Here is a 17,423-nt window from a genome sequence, read left to right on the forward strand (position 1 = left end):
TTTGTGGAGGCAGCGTTGTGTGATAGATGCATATCCAGACACGTGAGCACACGCAGATACACACACACACTGTGTTTGCTATAAATACTGACAGCATGATGTATGGCTTTTATTTAGCAAATGCAAAGTCCCCTCAGCCAAATGATTGCTTCTGGTCCAGCTGTGCCGAGAGGTGAGGAGGCCTCTGCTGAGCTGGTTGGTTAGACGATGATTTGCTGGCAGGGAGCTCACTCTTTTAACTCCCAGCAGTTGTGTTTTACAGACTTTATGACAGTATGAGCAATTTGAGGGCCACACCTAAGCCATATCCTCTCACAGTGCCACCAGTGTAAAGATTTTTATCATGCGTGTCCCCAAAATGAATTGAATCACTGATGCTGTCAGTGCCATGTTTAACCCACTCGCTCTACACAGGTCACTATGATATAACCTGTAGGGATCAGCCCCAGCAGGTGGAGGTATAAACTGCAGTATGCAGTATACAGTGGCACCATGATACGATCTGGATGTACTGTAAATTAGACATCTGAAAGGCAGCCAACAGATCAAGATATCTGACAGTGAATTGAATGTCTGGTCTCTAATTAAGCTAATGGCTCTAAACCCAGTGGAGTGACGGGATCTGATCTGATCCGAGCCAGCATGTTAAGTGGCTCAGACACAGAGAGAGAGAGAGAGAGAGAGAGAGAGAGAGAGAGAGAGAGAGAGACTGTAGAGCAAGACAAACAGTCTAGCTGCCTAATGTATGTGTCTCATTGGAGCCAACCTGAAGTCATAAAGACAGTAAAGCAACATTTTAAGTGAACTGCACTCCTTTTCAAAGTTTTCTTGATGTGAAGCCTGAAGCCAAACGCATGAATCATTAGATTTTCATTTAGAGAGAAAGGCTTTCATGTAACCCACAGACCAGAATCATGTCATGGTGACTTTCTATCCGCATTAAAAAGTATAATCTTGTAATACTATGTAGATATTAACATGGTGTTGCTTTTCATTGCACATTTTATCACTGCAATCACATTATCCTCTAACTGCTGACCATAAAAAAACTGCCCTTATTGCCGAGAGCCACATAGTTGTAAACAGTAGAAACAGACTGTAGAATCAAGTCCAGTTCATTTGTATAGCACTTTTCAATAACAAGTGAGACATAAAGGCATTAAGAGAAGACACAAGCAGAATCTGAAAGAGTAAAACAAATAAGCTAAAATAAAATAAAACAGATTAAAAAGGAGAATAAAAATTACAGTACAAGATATGAATCAATAGTCCCAAACTGAACTTAATAAAATGCAGTGGCAAACACGAGGTGTTAAAATAATTAAAAGACTTCAAGTTTACTGGGAGTTTGTTTCAGTAATGCTGCTTCTCCACGTTTAGTTTTGACTCTGGGGACTCTGAGTGAGCAGACCTGACCCAGACGATCTGAGAAGTCCGGACGCTTCATAACGGAGCAGCTGATCAGAAATGTATCTTGGCCCTTAAACCAGTCAGAGCTTTATAAACCAAAAGTAGAATTTTAAAGTAAATTCAGTATGCAAGTGTGAAGATCTGGGAACTGGAGCGACGTGGTCTTTCCTGGTCTTAGTGAAGACTCCAGCAGCAGCGTTCTAAGTCAGCTGTCTGGTCTGCTTTTCAGAGAGACTGTAAAGACAGCATCGAGCCCACTGAGGATAAATACATGGACAAGTTTTTCTAAATCCTGCATAGACACAAGTCCTTCGTTTAAATCCGGACATATTCTTAAAGTGATACCTGATCATGAAACCAGTCTCATGGTTTTCTTTTTCTTCGTCTTTGTTTTTGCTGAATCACTCCAGAAAAATAGTCAAACAGACAGGACGGACCTCCTACACACTCCTGAGTCCAAAGTTTTCACCTGCCTGACACAGATCTGAAAGTCTGTTTGCAGAATTCATGATGAAATTTGTATCTACGCATCTGCTTTTCCAACACAGATATGATGCTTTTGTTGTTTCCCTCAAAAGTTCATCATCATTGTCTTATAACTGAATTATTCTTCTTACAATTTAGTTAGTTTGAAGATGTTGAAGTCAATTTATTCATATAAGAAAGAAAAACTAGGACATCACTGTCGAACAAGAGAAACGCTGCACAGTATTTGTTTTTCTCCGTCTGCTCTGTCTCTGATATTGTATTCTTGTCATGGCAAAGCTGCTGTCACACAACTTTAAAATGCCAGCCTGACCTTTATCGGTCTGCCTGAGACTAAATCTGTTCACAGTGGAAGAGTTACAGCTTCTGAATGAGCTGTACACACGTACTGTATATCAAAACACACACATGTGTATGTGACATATGTGTTGTTTATGTCCCACAAGTCAACCATTACTTTTTTTCCTACCCACTGGGATTCAAAGGCCAGTGGAAGTGGAAGTGTTTTAAGAGGAAGGATTCACCAAAGATGGAGTTTTGTGGTTTTCAGCCAGCTGTGATAACATGATGTATGCAAACCTACATACATACAGTTTACAGTATATGTGGTATAGTATATAATATATACTGTGTATATTCTCTGTTTCCCTGACTCATACACTTGAGGATGATCGCCGTGTCCTTCTCATCTTTTCTCAGCCTGCTGATAGCGTTCACACATTCATCACTGTCTAAATGGAAAGCTATTAAGATGTGGAGGAAAACAGGAAACGGAGGGAGTTGTTGTGGCTTGGACCTCTCTGGAGGGACCTCGGGTATATTTGGATTTTCAGATCGCAGGCCATTTTCAAAAACTGCCCTCACAGAACAAGATCCAGGCTGTGCATCTAGATACCACTTCTAATATTCAGCTTGGATATATTTAAAGTCATAATTTTAACAAGCAAGACCATCAAGTAATATTGGAATATAGTTTTGCTGCTCGCTGGAGAGCTTTCATGCTTTTTTTTTTATATCATGCTTTTATTAGGCTAGTTTTATTAGCCATACAAATGGCATGGCATCAGTCCGCCACTTTGGTTTAGACGGAAATATCTCAACATCTATTAGATTTATTGCCATGAAATTTCGTACAGACATTTTTGTTCCCCTCAGGATGAATTGTAATAAATTTGGTGAGCCCGTGCCTTCTTAATCATCAGGTCAACATTTTATCATGTCCATAAAGCTTTGGCTCAAATACTAATGACATTACCATCATCTTCATCTGCATTTTTGTACTAACTAGCAAATGTTACCATACCAACACAATGGCAAACGTGGTAGACATTATTCCTGATGTTAGCATGTTGACGGCTGTGCCTAAGCTTCACAGAGCTGCTAGCATGGCTGTAGATTCTGCTTTGCTGTCACTGCATCTTTAATAGATTGACAAGAACCTATTTCAGGTCTCAGTACTGAAACGTTGCTCCTAATAAAGATGAACAACGAGCGAAGCTCAGCAGATACGACGCAGAGGCTTTTATTTTCTTATAGACAGAAAGTAAATGGAAACTGATGTATCCCAAAATGTCATACGTTGTTATTCTTATTCCCACAAGCACTACTGCAAAAAGACGTTTGTTAACGGTCCCAGATCATGTAGTAGATCAAGCAGTGTGCAGACAGGTTCACATGGGGGCTCAAGTCAGATTGAAATTCCTCTCAAAACCATTCAACCAGTCAGGAATTAAACTAAAAGTGTAAGTCTAAGAGTGCGTCTGAGCCTAAATAATTTCATGAAGCTAAAGATTTCATTTTGCAGATTTACAATGTAATTATAATAGAAGCAGTAAACGCCACAGCAGAGAACTCCCAGGATCTAAATGACTTCGTGCCGTCCTGCTACCATCCATTATTCCCTCTTTGTCACATGACATTTCAGTCTTTCAGGGACAGTCAGGACAAATCTTCCCACTGCCACTTGAACTTGCTGACTGAAGCTTAATGTTCAAATAGGTCAAAGACTTGTCAGTCGCCTCAGTGCCAGACCCATCAAGACAGAGCTTATGACCCCTACGTGACCCCACTCTGACCCTCCTTGACCCCACCTGTTGCCTCCGAAGGTCTTCTACATTTAGTCTCTGTTCTGTGAGCTGAATCAGCACTAACCGGACGGCTCCTTCAGCAGCTAAATAAAAAGGGGGCGTTCAGAGACAACAGAGTCCTACGCAGTGATTTAGTCCCATTGTACATACCGGTTATTGATCAACTGTATGTCTGCTTGGGAAATTAATCATCAGTTCTGTTCCATTTTCTTTGCTCTGATTTTATGTAGCTTACGTCAGTTTGTTCTTTGTAACTTTCATTAATGCAAAATTTACATCATTAAGTGAATTCGACCTCCACTGGTGATGATTGTTTCTGCTGGACGGTTGATCCCGTGGCAGAGAGAGTGACACCATTTTTATGACCGTCTACAACCATCTAGAGAGTCACCGAGCCTCCTCTCTGCCTCACTGTGCAGTGCAGCCACACTCCAGCTGTCTGTCATGGCTGCCACAATGACCCCAGGAGTCCTGGGGAGCTGTAAAACTTATTCTTATCAGACAGAAATAACGATCACAAGAGATTTCACGGGAGATGATTCAGGCCACATCACATTAATGAGAGAAATTGCTCATTTGTAAGTCGTCATAGCAGCTCAATAATCTGGTACTTGGCAAGTCCGAACAAGGTTGATGATAATCGGATTAAAGTCACAGGTAGGTGATGCCTCTGTGATTGAATGTATTTATGATTTAAACATGATGTTAGGTGGGGGTAGTTGTTCCTAAAGTGGGGGCACAGAACTGTTGCATGGAGCTTTTTCACTTGTCAAACACATATGCAACTAATAATTATTAATTGCTGCAACTGAGTCATTGTTGATGTTATTAGTTAGACCTGTGCTCCTCCTGCAGTCAAAAACAAGGAACAATAAAGAAACAAGAGTGCTGTGATGCTGGAAAGACTTTTAAATTAGACTATTAAAATTCAGGTTAGCGAGATTCATTCAGAGAGCAAAATGACAGTAAAGTCAAGCAACAAGCAAGCAAATATGAAGAAGCCTTTCTTGCTCTCTTGTTTACTGTCAATACACCCAGGCAGTTTGGGAAACGTTCAACTTGCAGTTTTTCCATGATTTTTGTTTCAGCTTCCAAAGAAGAGCACACCAGAAAATGTTTGGGTTTCACAGGGTTAAGGACATAATCCTGAGGGACTCCAAAACATGTTTTTCATAACCATGAAAAGAAATTCTACGCAACAGCTCCCATAAACACTTTTTGCACGTAGGGGCTGAAGGGAAAATTTCTTTTAAAAATCTGTGAAGGCATTAATGTGTTGAAATTTGTACATGTGCCAACTGGTTTGCCAAGAAGTGAACACTGAAAATATGTAATAATAGTTTTGATATTTGTTGGGGAAAAGCTCAGTTTTAAAGAACACAGTTTTTATATTGATTGTGATATTTTTAGTATTTTTAGTATATGGTGTTGTCTTTGTTTAATTATAGAAAAAGAAACATCTCTCCATCTTTCTATTAGAGACCTAGAAGAAGGGAAAAGTAAGAGGAGGCTTGTAGAGAGAGCAAGCAGAAAATAAATTTAAGGTCACAAATAAATAAAATAAATACAAATCAATAAATAAATAAAATCATGCTCAATGCATTTTCTTTCTCCTCCCTTTTATCTCAACATCTACTCCCTTCTTCCCTCTCTGCTCCATCACTTTCATTCCTCATCAGCCTCCTACTCTCCCTCTCCCCTGTTCATCAGGGGGCAGGTTCAGCTGCAGTTCGTCGGAGGCACTGAAGTATCTAAATACTTTTCTTCTACATCTGTTAACAGTGATATGTAGCCTATTAGAATGAAGTGCTTGAGGTCTGGACACACATATGCACAAAACACACACAATTGGCAGAAAGACAACAGATAATGATTTATTTGTTTACTGCCAGCGGCGCAAGCTATGGGTCGAGGGAATGACAGAAAGAGGCAAAGGAAAGAAAAGATTTAAAAAAAGAAGGGATATAAATTAAGACGGATGCAAGAAACAAGAACTCCTGGAGGCCTGATACACATGTTGACTGTCTCTTTTTGATTTAGCCTCAAGATTCAATAAAAAAACGTACAGGCATTCACAGAAAAACACCAGCACACTGACCCACTGTGCAAAAGCTCTTTGCAAGGACACAAAAGAAGAGTGCTGCACAGCTGAGCTGATACAGCAGCTAATGCTTCACAGTTTGTCCTTGAAGTCTCTTCTGAAGAAAAGAGCCAGGCCATCCGTGACCGTCTGTATGGCTGAGAGTACACTAATACTGATAAAATGCACTGAATCTCACTCCTGGTATGCTTCACTTCTGAAACACAAACTTGTTTCAAACCGAAGTGGGTCAGGGTTTGCAGGAAGCTTTACTATGTAAGAAGAATCATAGGGGTCGGTTTTATATTCTGTTGAGAAGGTGAAGACCCTGCGATTGTACAATCCACCCAAATGAGTCAGTGTGCCTGTTGTTGTACATCACCTATGAGGAGAGACTCATTGAATGGTATAATGGACAGACGGCATTTTTATCTCAAAAAGCTTTGTGAAATGTTTCAATGTACAGAGAGAATCGCACTATTTGGGGTAACCCTAACCCTTTTTTTCTCCAGTAATGAGCAAGTTTGTTCATTACAAAAAGAGATGCTGTAATGTCACAGATGATGCACATGGTTCAATTATCTGGTGAAAAAAAGAAGAAGAGAGGAAAGGATTATTTTAGACGCGAGGCTAAGACGAGACGTGGAGAAAAGAGAAGAAAGGCAGGATGGGAGTCAAGGGAGCGATTAGAGGAAGAGGAAAAAGGGGAAAGCATCATATGTGAGGAGAAAGGGAAGCAGGCAGCAGAGTGAGGGGATCAGGATGTGATGAGACAGGGGGGGACCCAGGGGAGGTATCAATGAGGCTATCGATCTGTCCATCCAGCGCACGTCTGCCGTCTTCCCTCATCTATTCGCATCATCAACATGGGATGGATTTCCTCGTTGTACCTCCTCTATGTTTGCATGAGTGGGATCAGGGCGGACGGATAGATCAAAGTGGGGAAAGGAGAAAAAGGGAAAGTCTAACCAGTCTAACAGAGGGTATCACGTGGCCACAGTGTGGATTTGGCTATATTCTTTGGACTGGTACTGAATGGAGGTCTTCAGTAGTTAAGTATTAACATTTGTCAGTCTAACTGAGGAGTTACGATTGCGTATTTGCATACCCAGCAGGATGTGGAGATAATATTCCAAAAACTGGCATCATTTGCTTTAAAATGAGGGCAAATTTATGACTGTGTTCCATATTTTATGAGACATTTTATGAGAGCAGAAAGATATTATTTGCAGAGTTGCACTTTTCTTTGTCTTATGAGTGATCAGCCTTGTTAAAGTCTTCACTGATATGCAGCCTGTTGTCTATTCTTACTGCTCTGACGGAAAACAAAGTTTCAGTGGTAAAATCAAAAGTTTAAATTCTAAATGTGATATTTTTACTTGTAGGAACAGCTTGTATGATGGTTGTTGGATAGATTTTTGTGAAAACATGCTTGTAGTTGTAAAGCTGCTGCAGATGTCAGATAAAGTTGTGAGAGATTTTGCTATTTTGTTCATATGTATAAAATGATCTTCCAATAATCTTCCTTCAATCTTGCTGCCCATAAAGCAAGCGCACTAGTGTCTACTTTAACATTAAAAATATCCGCTGATTTACATACGTCTCTTTCACATTGTGAAAGAAAAAAAAAAGTCTTTTTGGGCCAGTGTGCATCTTGTGACGGGCCTGGAAGTTGTAATTACACAGTTTGGCCACTATGTCAAATTGGCTTTAAAGCCCGGCGCACTTCCTGGCGGCTTGCACGAATCTCTGTATCAAATCTAATAGCAGTTGTTGAGACGTTTCACTCAAAACCACAAATGTGAACTTCACGGTGGTGCTAGAGGTAAAGTCAGTTAAAGTTATTAAGATTAAAGTTAAAGTTATTGGGATTCATCCTCTGGGGACCATGAAGGTATGTACAACATTTCATGGCAATTCATCCAGTAGTTGTTGAGATATTTCTGTCTGGATCAAAGTGTTGGACCGATCAACTGACCGTGTGGCTAAAAATAACCTTATGGTTAATCGTCATTGAATAGCACCAAGGTCTTCAGATACATTTAAAACATGTTTTATTGAAATCATGAGAAGGACATTTAAGTATAACTACACGACCCAATAAAAAACAACCTCAAATCACACAGACACACAGTGTTGCTGGGGACGTCCATCTCACTCTGCTCATCTGTTTCTATTTCTCATTTATCCCAAGTCTCCTCTGCTCTCTTGAAAACAAAAAATCTCTCTTCAATCCCAAATAGGCACACTGACAGGAGATTACACTGTTACCAAACAAAGACGCATTGAACGTGAGACGAGAGAGCGACAGAGAGGGGGAGGAAATAAGAGGAAAAAATAATGAGCAGAAGATGTATAAGAAAAAAATAAAAGGAGTCGCCTGTATACTAAAAGCTGACGATTTGATTCTTGTCCACTCCATCAGCTGATGTCTACTCAGCCCACACGGCCCATTAGCTAAAAGTCATTAAGCTTACTCTGCAAGATCAAATGTCCATAATAATAAATACTTTAATATCAAAGAGGAGAACACTTCCGTCGGTAAATCTAGCTTGTGTCCCGTCAGAGGGAACGAGTGCTTCGACTGAGCAAACAATCAGTCAATTAGACAATCAATTATTCAACCAAACAAACAATCAAAGCAGTTATTTCAGCTCAGGTTATTTTTAAGATCACTGAGCAATGAAAGAAAAAGAAAATCCTCCTCTTTGGTGTTTTGTGGCTGAGTGCATTCAGGCGACGTTACTGGCAGATCAAACAGAGAAAACAGTGTTGTCTCGCAGCACGCTTTGGGACTGTGCGGGTCTCGGCCTGTGAAAGGAGGTTAGCTGGTTGGAGTCTGACTACGGGCTGAAAAACCTGCTGACTGCACTGCTAAGCTAGCTGCTGACTCCAGACCTCCATTTGTGCCTTCTGTCCCACCTGCTCACTGGTGGAGCTCAAAACATGCAAAGACACACAAATACAGACATGCTGTATGTACGCACACACAAATTTATGGCAGTTTTGACTAGTGTTTTCCCCACTGTTAAGACCGCCTGTTCTATTTCCAACATTCATTTCCATGTGGAGTAGTTTTATTTATGCTCACTTAAAGGTGGGGCTCAAATACCAATCATACATTATTATGATATTAATTCAGGTACATGGCCCAAATAATCATGCTATTTTGTATATTTTGTGTATATATATATATATACACACATAGACACATATGTATATATATATGTATATACACACACACATATATATACGTATATGTATGATATATCATATATCATATGGGCCTACATCACATACTACACCTTACCTAGCCAAGCCTTTGTTTTTGGCATTTAAACATTACATGTGCGCTGATTGTGGCTGCTCGGATATTTAGACAAAACTACAATAAAATGTTTTAAAGATCAAAGATCTTCCCACCTTCTGTTGGAGATATCGCATGCCACCTTTTGTTTCTGGTGACAGTGATGTCCAGTTACTGATGCGTCTGTGTCACTGACTGTTTTTCTTATATAATTCAGTTTGTAATTGACTTTGGTCCTGGTAGAGTCATCGTTCAGTTTCTATTTCAGTGGAGACAGAGGCTATCACTGACTCAATTGTGCTGGTTCCTTCTTGTCTGAGTACTGATAATTATTTAATATTTAATTATGCAAATTGATGTGGGTGGAATCCACACATGGAAACACATGCATTAGTCCAAGACTGAAAATAAATAAATGAATATGAAACGTTGTGTGTGAGTGTGGGAGAATAGAAGCGGATGTGAGTGAATGTACATATTTATGCGTGCATGTGAGGAGGTGTTAACGCTGAATATGTGGATGCATGTTTGTGTGTGTGTGTGTGTGTGTGTGTGTGTGTGTGTGTGTGTGTAGGTGTGTGGCGGCTCTTTACCTTGGCAGGTGAAGCAGTGAACATGGAAGTGTGTGTTTTTGACGCGCACCACCTCCCCACGACAAACCTCCCCACAGCGCTCACACACGATGGGCGAGTTTCCGCGGCTGGAGAGAGGAGAGCTGCTGTTGTTGTTGTTTCCTCCATAAAGACCTGACTGGTACTGAACTGCAGGGAGGAGAGGAGAGGATGAAAAACATGTCACTTATTGTCTTCTCCTTTTGTCTTCCTTTCAACTGAATTCAAACATCTGATCAAAGTGTGATAAAAATGTGGAACAGCTGCCACAAAAAGATGAGAGATCTGATGCACTTTTTTTCTTCTTCTTTGTTACAAGAACATGTGATGGCAAACATGAGCTTTAATGTATAATGAATTTGAAAACAGCTGCTCAGGTTTGTCTTATATCTTATATATGTCTTATATACCTCTCCACAGATATATATATATATATATATATACACAAAGTGGAAACAAATCAGATCCACAAGTTGACTAAATATAATTCTCAAACATTAGTACAGATGTTGCTTTGTTCTGCCCCTCAAGAAAATCTATTTGAGCCTTTAGATGATCTTTAATGTCATACAAACACTGTGGCAACCAATCCTAGTGCATCGATGAAATCAAATAGATACACAATAAAAAAAACAAACACACACTCGACGGAAGGTTTAGAGGAGATGAAGAAGGCTTTACGACTGACTTTGTAACTAGCAGTGGCTCCTGGAAAGTCTCTGCCAGGGAGATAAGCACGACTTACAACCATTCATTACAAGGTAGTGGCTTAAGAGACAGACAGACAGACAGACAGACAGACAGAGACAGAAAGACAGGCAGGCAGGCAGACAGGTATAGGAAAAGACATATACTAATTGACGTATTTCAAACTGCTGGTGGTCTTCAGTATCTTATAAACAGATACTTATGTATAGGATTACACATCTAAAAGTACTCTGCAAGTGTGCACTATAGTAGCAATGGTACAGATTTGCTATTATAACACTTTACAGGTTTGCATTAATGTGGCACACTGTACATTTATACAATTATTTATGTCTATACTTGACTTATCACTTGTCTATTCTCTTTGTATTCTGCAGTTATTTCTTTTATTCATAACAAATCAGGGAGGACAGCACACTAGGAATTGTATTGCAGCTTGGGTATATGACAATAAAGCTTTGAATTGTGAATCTCAAAATATACACACACATACACACACTATGAGAGACAGAAAAGGGCAAAGTGGGGGCGTTTTGGGATCATCCTTGCTTATGAAACTGGTCAAATCCAAACAAGTCCTTTTTTTATGCTGTCTGAAACACACACACTCACACACTCACACACACTCTGTCTCTGTCATGTTGGGACAACAAGACAGTAGAGTGAATAGATTTAATTGACTGGCAGCATATATGAGCACTATTGATATTAACTTAACTGCACTGTACCAAGTGTTCACCAATCTGAGCAACAATTCTACTGTAGTCTACTAAATTCAATTACATTACTGTTAATGCTCCAGCATCCCAGAGTATTATGAAATACACACACACACACACACACACACACACACACACACACAGGCAGGTTAAGCTGATGACAGCAGGAGAGAGACAGAGAGAGTTGTGCTTTCAGGAGAAAAAAAAAAGGTAAAACTGGGACAAAAATGTTTCCTAACAAATCATCAGTGTGTGTGTGTGTGAGTGAGAGAGAGAGAGACTGTGTGTATGAGAGAGAGAGTGTGTGTAAGTGTGTCTGTGCGTGTGTGCACCACAGAAGCTGGCATTGGTTCTGTAGCCAGATGGCAGCACAAGGACTGAAACCACAGACATAGAAAGATCTGAGCCACCTGTGTGTGTGTGTGTGTGTGTGTGTGTGTGTGTGTGTGTGTCTAAATTTCCTATATTTCACATAGCAAAGATTAAGAACATCTAAAATCGTCAGCCGACTCCCAGGTTTATCTTGTGACCACTTGGGGGGGGGGGGGGTCTACAGCATCAAAACTGCTGCTGATGAGAAAATATATCAAACAGCCAATTTGTCAGGATCCAGCGGTTTTGATTCCATCTCTGCGTCCGTCATCACACTTCATTTTGGATGCTGTTTTGTGCCATTTTGACAAAAGTTTGGTGAAAGCGGCTACACGTCATCAAGTTACTCTGACCTTATTGTAATGTGCTACAGCAGGGAAAACATCTCAGCTGCAACGGACTGCATTTTCATAAGAAATTCAATTGAATGCCACCTCTATTCCCCTACACTTCTCCCTGAAGTGTCTTCAAAGTCTGCACTGTTTGACAGCAACACATATTTATTCTGACCTTTGACCTCGTGGATAAACAGCCTGGATCAAACCCAATAAGGTTTCCCATAGCGTGAACCACACCAGTCAGTCAAAAGATAATCCTCGTCTTTTCTGTGGGAGATTTTTTGGGGGTTACAGTCGCTCAGCCAGGGCCCCTCTGCGGCGCTGAAATGGTCATAACTGTATGGGAGTGAAGCCCCACTGGAGCCCTTATAAAAAAAGGTTAAATATGTCCGGGGGGGGGGGGTATAAAACTGAATGGCTGCTACAGTCGGAGGTGTAAGCAGCTGCTTGATGTCTTGCACTGGAAAGCACAGTCATGTCTGCAGAGCCACTCTGTTTTTGTAAAATATATTTTGGGATTTAGTGGTTTCACATTAATAAAAACCTCCTCTATGCGGTTCTATGTTTAGACATTGGGACATTTTAATATGTGCCTGGTACAATGTGGACCAAAGAAGTGCTCTGTTGTTATTAGAGAACAGCAGGGGCTTCCTTTCTTCTCTCCACAATATCCGAGTAGCTGTCACAGGCTTTTCTGACTGTCTTATTTGACTGTTAATGATTGTAACACGTCCTGAGATCTAAAAAATGAAAAAGATGGACTTGATAAATATGATTAAATGATAGATAAATTGATTGGTTCCTGTGACTGTGGGGATTTCTTCAGCGGAGGAATCCCTGGTTGTTACACGGTTATCAATCCATACACACTGCTTACAACTGCAACACACACTGACACTGATGAAAACACTGATGAATGCTGTCATCTGTCAATACACAATATCAGCCTCTGTTTCTAACCTTTGTCGACCGGGAGCTGGCTAATGACAGGATGAAATACAGTGTCAATAAGTGACTCCGTGATCAATAACCTCTGTGAAAGGCTGTTTATGTCTACTTCAGGTTAAACCCTCCCAGGGCGCTGTGTTATTGATTAGGCAGAACACACATACACAGACTCATATGAACACCCACACACAGCCTACACATGTGCACCTTACACTCACACACACACACACACACACACTCGCACATAGCTTACCATTTGTCGGTCCACTCATGATGTGAAGTGGAAGTCTTCAGCTTGAATGAGAGTCCTCCTCAGAGTCTGTATCAGTTCAATAAGCCTCCAGCAGCAGGACAAAAGCTCCAGATATGACCGAGCACTCCTGTCAACTCTCTCTGTCCCTGCCCGACTTAACACTCTCCCTCCCTCTCTGTCTCAGTCTGAGGGCTTTCCCTGCTCCTCCCGGCAAGCGGATTACGGACTACTGTGCCCCTCCACCCTGCGTAAAGGCTGCCGGTTGACGAATTAAATCGGAACTGACTGGTGCCATCCTCCTTCAGCTTCTGCCTCTCCCACCCGGCAAGCCCCAGCGGTCCTCTGGTCCGGTGCAGAGGCGTCCATCCCTCCCTGAGCAGCCGGCGGACGCCTGCATGCCTGTACTGAAATGCTGGATGGGGAGTTTCTGAGGGGTTTTCACAGACTTGGGAGCTGTCAGAGCGTCTTTTCACCGGGCAGGACGAGCTCCTCTCACGGTGCGAGAGCGCCGAACAGCGTCCGAGCTGCAAACTACAAAACACCAGGAGAGCCTGAACCTACAGCGGCCGCATGGCTCTGCTCCGACTCAAAGTGCTCTTGGGGAGAGGGAGTACCATGAAAATAGTCCTTTTATTATTTCAAGCTTTTATTGCCAGAAGCTTAAATGTAACTCCAGGGAAAGCCCTGGCCAAAGTATCAAACCAAACAGCCTTGACTAGAAACACAACCACAACAGGCTACTAAATAAACCAGGAGGAAAAGTTACAATCTGACCAAACTCACAGAACAGGAAACCATCTGACATTAACCTGACGACAAAAGCTCTCAATGCACAGACAGTTAACGTGAAAAAGGCAGTAACACTGTCCTTAACTGTTGCAGCCCCTCAGCCACCTTTATATCCCCACGTGGACTATGATTGGCTGCAGGTCCCCAGATTCAGCTGCCAATAGCAGGAGAGAGGAGGAGGACCTATAGAGCCTGAGCAACAACACAGCACATATTAACATTTTATCACCAGTTACACATTCACCTGTGGGGGGATGTAACAGGCTCCATATGGGGAGTTTATTGCCAGTGGCTCTTTATTGGGATTTTGTATGAGATATACTTTATTTGTAATTTGGTATTTTGTCGGTCCCGTGTGGTATCAATGTAATATTCCTGCCATATTCCAATCAGGGAAGTGTGTCAATGGCTCTCAGTAGTCAGTTAATGGTGGGCTGATTGTGGGCCATTTTATTCCTATATGGTATTTTTTATCTCAAAGCGTGTCACTTCAATAATCATATAATAATGCTAGAGAGAGTTTACAAAGGAAACATCCACCCTAAAATGTAATTTTATACTGTGCTTTTTCAATAGTTTTGACAGAAGCAAATATCTCCTGGAAAGTACCAAGACTTAAACTGATGATGATGATGATGATGATGATGATGATGATGCTCACTTTTATTTAGTAAATCCAAATAAGTTTAATTTGAACAGAAGACTTGCAGCTGTGCAGCAGAGTGATTTAGAAAATGTTAAATTTAAATCATCACACAGTTGGTGGTGTCATAGTGTCATTTAGCAGGTGTTATTTTAAATTCACTGTCCATGGCCGGGTTAATCAACCTTAGTGTTGGGCCACTATTTACCCCCCTCCCTCTCTTTATGCTTTGTGTATGTACCCTGTTACCTTTAAGCTCCTCTTGTGCAGTGCACACAAAAAGCCAAAAACCAACCGGTACCTATGTTGGACCTGGTCCCAGGTTTTCTGTTTACAATTAGCCTGTGGTCATTTGTTTTAAGGAATATGCACAATTATGAGCACAATACAGCTATGATAATGTATAATAAGGTATTGTAATAGCGGTGCATGCTGCCTGACAAAACTGCAATTAATGAAATTACCAAAATAGATATGCAGTGAACCTGGGCTTTTGGGGGGGGGGGGGGGGGGGGGGCTGGGGCTGGGGGTCCAGCCTCATCACTGGTCTGCCCCTCTGTTGTTCAGCCGAAGAAGAGACTTGTTTATATGTACTAATTCAAGCTGTTCGACAATTTCAGAATAATGTTCTGCATATAAAGATTAAATATTTAGGTTTTTGTTGTTGTTTGTTTTGCTTTTACTGTGATGACATCATTTTCATATTACATATATAATATTTCATATTATGAGTCATGGTGACTCATGTCTCTGTGGTCTAACTGCAGGTTTCTTTAATCCACCAGTCAATCACCAATCAAAACACACCAATATGCACATGAATAAAAGTCATTTAAAACACAAATCCAACCACCATTGGAGGAGCTCAGTCAAAATCAAACAATCAAAAATATTGAATGGAGAGCGTCGGCTGCCAAACAGTGCATCATTCATAACTTAAAGAAAGGCAGTTTTTGTAATATGAGCTGCTCCATAAGCAGATTAAAACCTCTTGTAGGGACCACTCATGCTCAGTATGGAGGCCTACAGGTTAAATTATTCTCATAACAGGTCTTTTTCACAGCAGACAGTTTAAAGAAAAGCCCAGGTGGTACAACTTTAGCTTACAGTGATTTGTAACAACAATGCAATGAAATGTATTCATTTTAAATGCCAAGTGCCAAACACATGTTCACAGGTGTTTTCATCTGATTTATCCTTATAGATAGTTATAGATCGATGGATACATACATAAATAGATGACAGAACAGATCAAAGTTGAGCAAAGTCAGCCATGGTGGCTACAATGAGCCCATCATGTGTAGCTACAAAGAAACACCAAAAGGTGGCAGTACAAGTTAAGACAATATCCATGGCAACAGTGACAGAGACACTGCAGGGGGAGGACATATTTTATTGTGTCCCATTAGTGAAGTAGTAACCAGATAAGGAAATTCAAATACATGCCCGAGATGCATTCTGGGTAATGTAGTTGTGTCACTAGCGTTAGAAATTAATGACTTTGTTCCTTGACCACAGAAATGTTTACGTTCAATAGATAGTATACTCTGTAAAAATAAATGTAATGAATTAAAATCATATGAAGTAGTCCAAACAACATACCCTTTTTTAATAACAAACTGACATCATATTAATTTCTTTGTCTTTTATTTTTCTCTGTGTTCAAAAGATTATTCCAGTTTGAACCCTGATGTGAGATGTGTTCTCTCTTGAATACAACAGCTCTCCAACACAAAAACATGTTCATGCAGGTACCTGTCAGTCTGTCCTGCCTCACTAAATTAAAGTTACGGAACATTTCTGAACAAAATCTGAACAAAATCTGTCAAACTGCAGTTTATTGAACAGAGGTCTGTGGTATGTGTCGTAGTTTTGATCTCATTTTCTTGTAAACATCAGCTGCAGTAGAGGTTTGATTCGTTCAGGAAGATCCCAGCAGTATTTCTGTGGCCTTGCTGCCTCTCACATGTGTTTTCAGAATCAGAGTCGAGCTTTGAGTCTTCAATCGGAAGTCCACTGGGGTCAGAAAAACAATATGTCACCCAGTATCACACCCAGTTTGTGTCTGCGGGGACGTTCAGGTGTGATTAATGACCTATTGTCAAGTCGGTCTGCCTATTTAAAAGCATTTGAGACACAATGGCGAGTTCCTTCAAAAGAACATTGTGGCAACTGCACTGTGTGTTATACTAAACTCTTTGTTTTACAGCAACACAGTCTTTTTATGTCCTAGAAGAGGAACTACAGAGGACGTATGTTGTCTGTGAAAGTGCTTTATGTGCATACATGTGACCGCAAAATGGTGTTTCAACAATGAGGACGAATGATAGCAGCAACCACATGCTTAATAAGTTTGAGATTCTCACTGTAATATCAGGCTGGGACATGTATGTATGTATGTCTCTGCGCCACATTTTACATTGTGCACTAACTAGGTGAGATATCATATCTTAACAGTTTTTTTTTGGCAGTTACAGTATGGCACTACCATGACGAGGGCGCTGCTCTTCCAGTGCAAACAGGTAAATCTTTGTGTTTGCACGTACAGTAAAAGAGCCTATGAGGGAGTGGAGGGGCTGACTGAGAAATGAAAACAGATAAGACAAATACACATGGTTAGGTGCCTGAGAGGGGAACAAGTGGCCATATCCTCTTGGACAGGAAGTAACAGG

The 17,423-nt window shown here is 40.9% G+C and overlaps 1 protein-coding gene across 1 annotated transcript in view; it reads right to left on the bottom strand.

Annotated features, from left to right (window-relative positions):
- The window catches only part of LOC139294969 (actin-binding LIM protein 3-like), a 39,891-nt gene extending 26,553 nt beyond the window's left edge, over positions 1-13,338 (bottom strand). Inside the window, exons 1-2 of the mRNA XM_070916996.1 lie at positions 13,320-13,338; positions 9,964-10,131 (exon numbers count right to left, since the gene is read on the bottom strand). Of these exons, the coding sequence (XP_070773097.1) occupies positions 9,964-10,131; positions 13,320-13,338 (187 nt within the window). The remainder of the gene's footprint in view (positions 1-9,963; positions 10,132-13,319) is intronic.
- Between the last annotated feature and the right edge of the window lie 4,085 nt (positions 13,339-17,423).

The sequence above is a fragment of the Enoplosus armatus genome, chromosome 13, assembly GCF_043641665.1.
Source record: "Enoplosus armatus isolate fEnoArm2 chromosome 13, fEnoArm2.hap1, whole genome shotgun sequence".
NCBI classification, from domain to species: Eukaryota; Metazoa; Chordata; class Actinopteri; order Centrarchiformes; family Enoplosidae; genus Enoplosus; species Enoplosus armatus.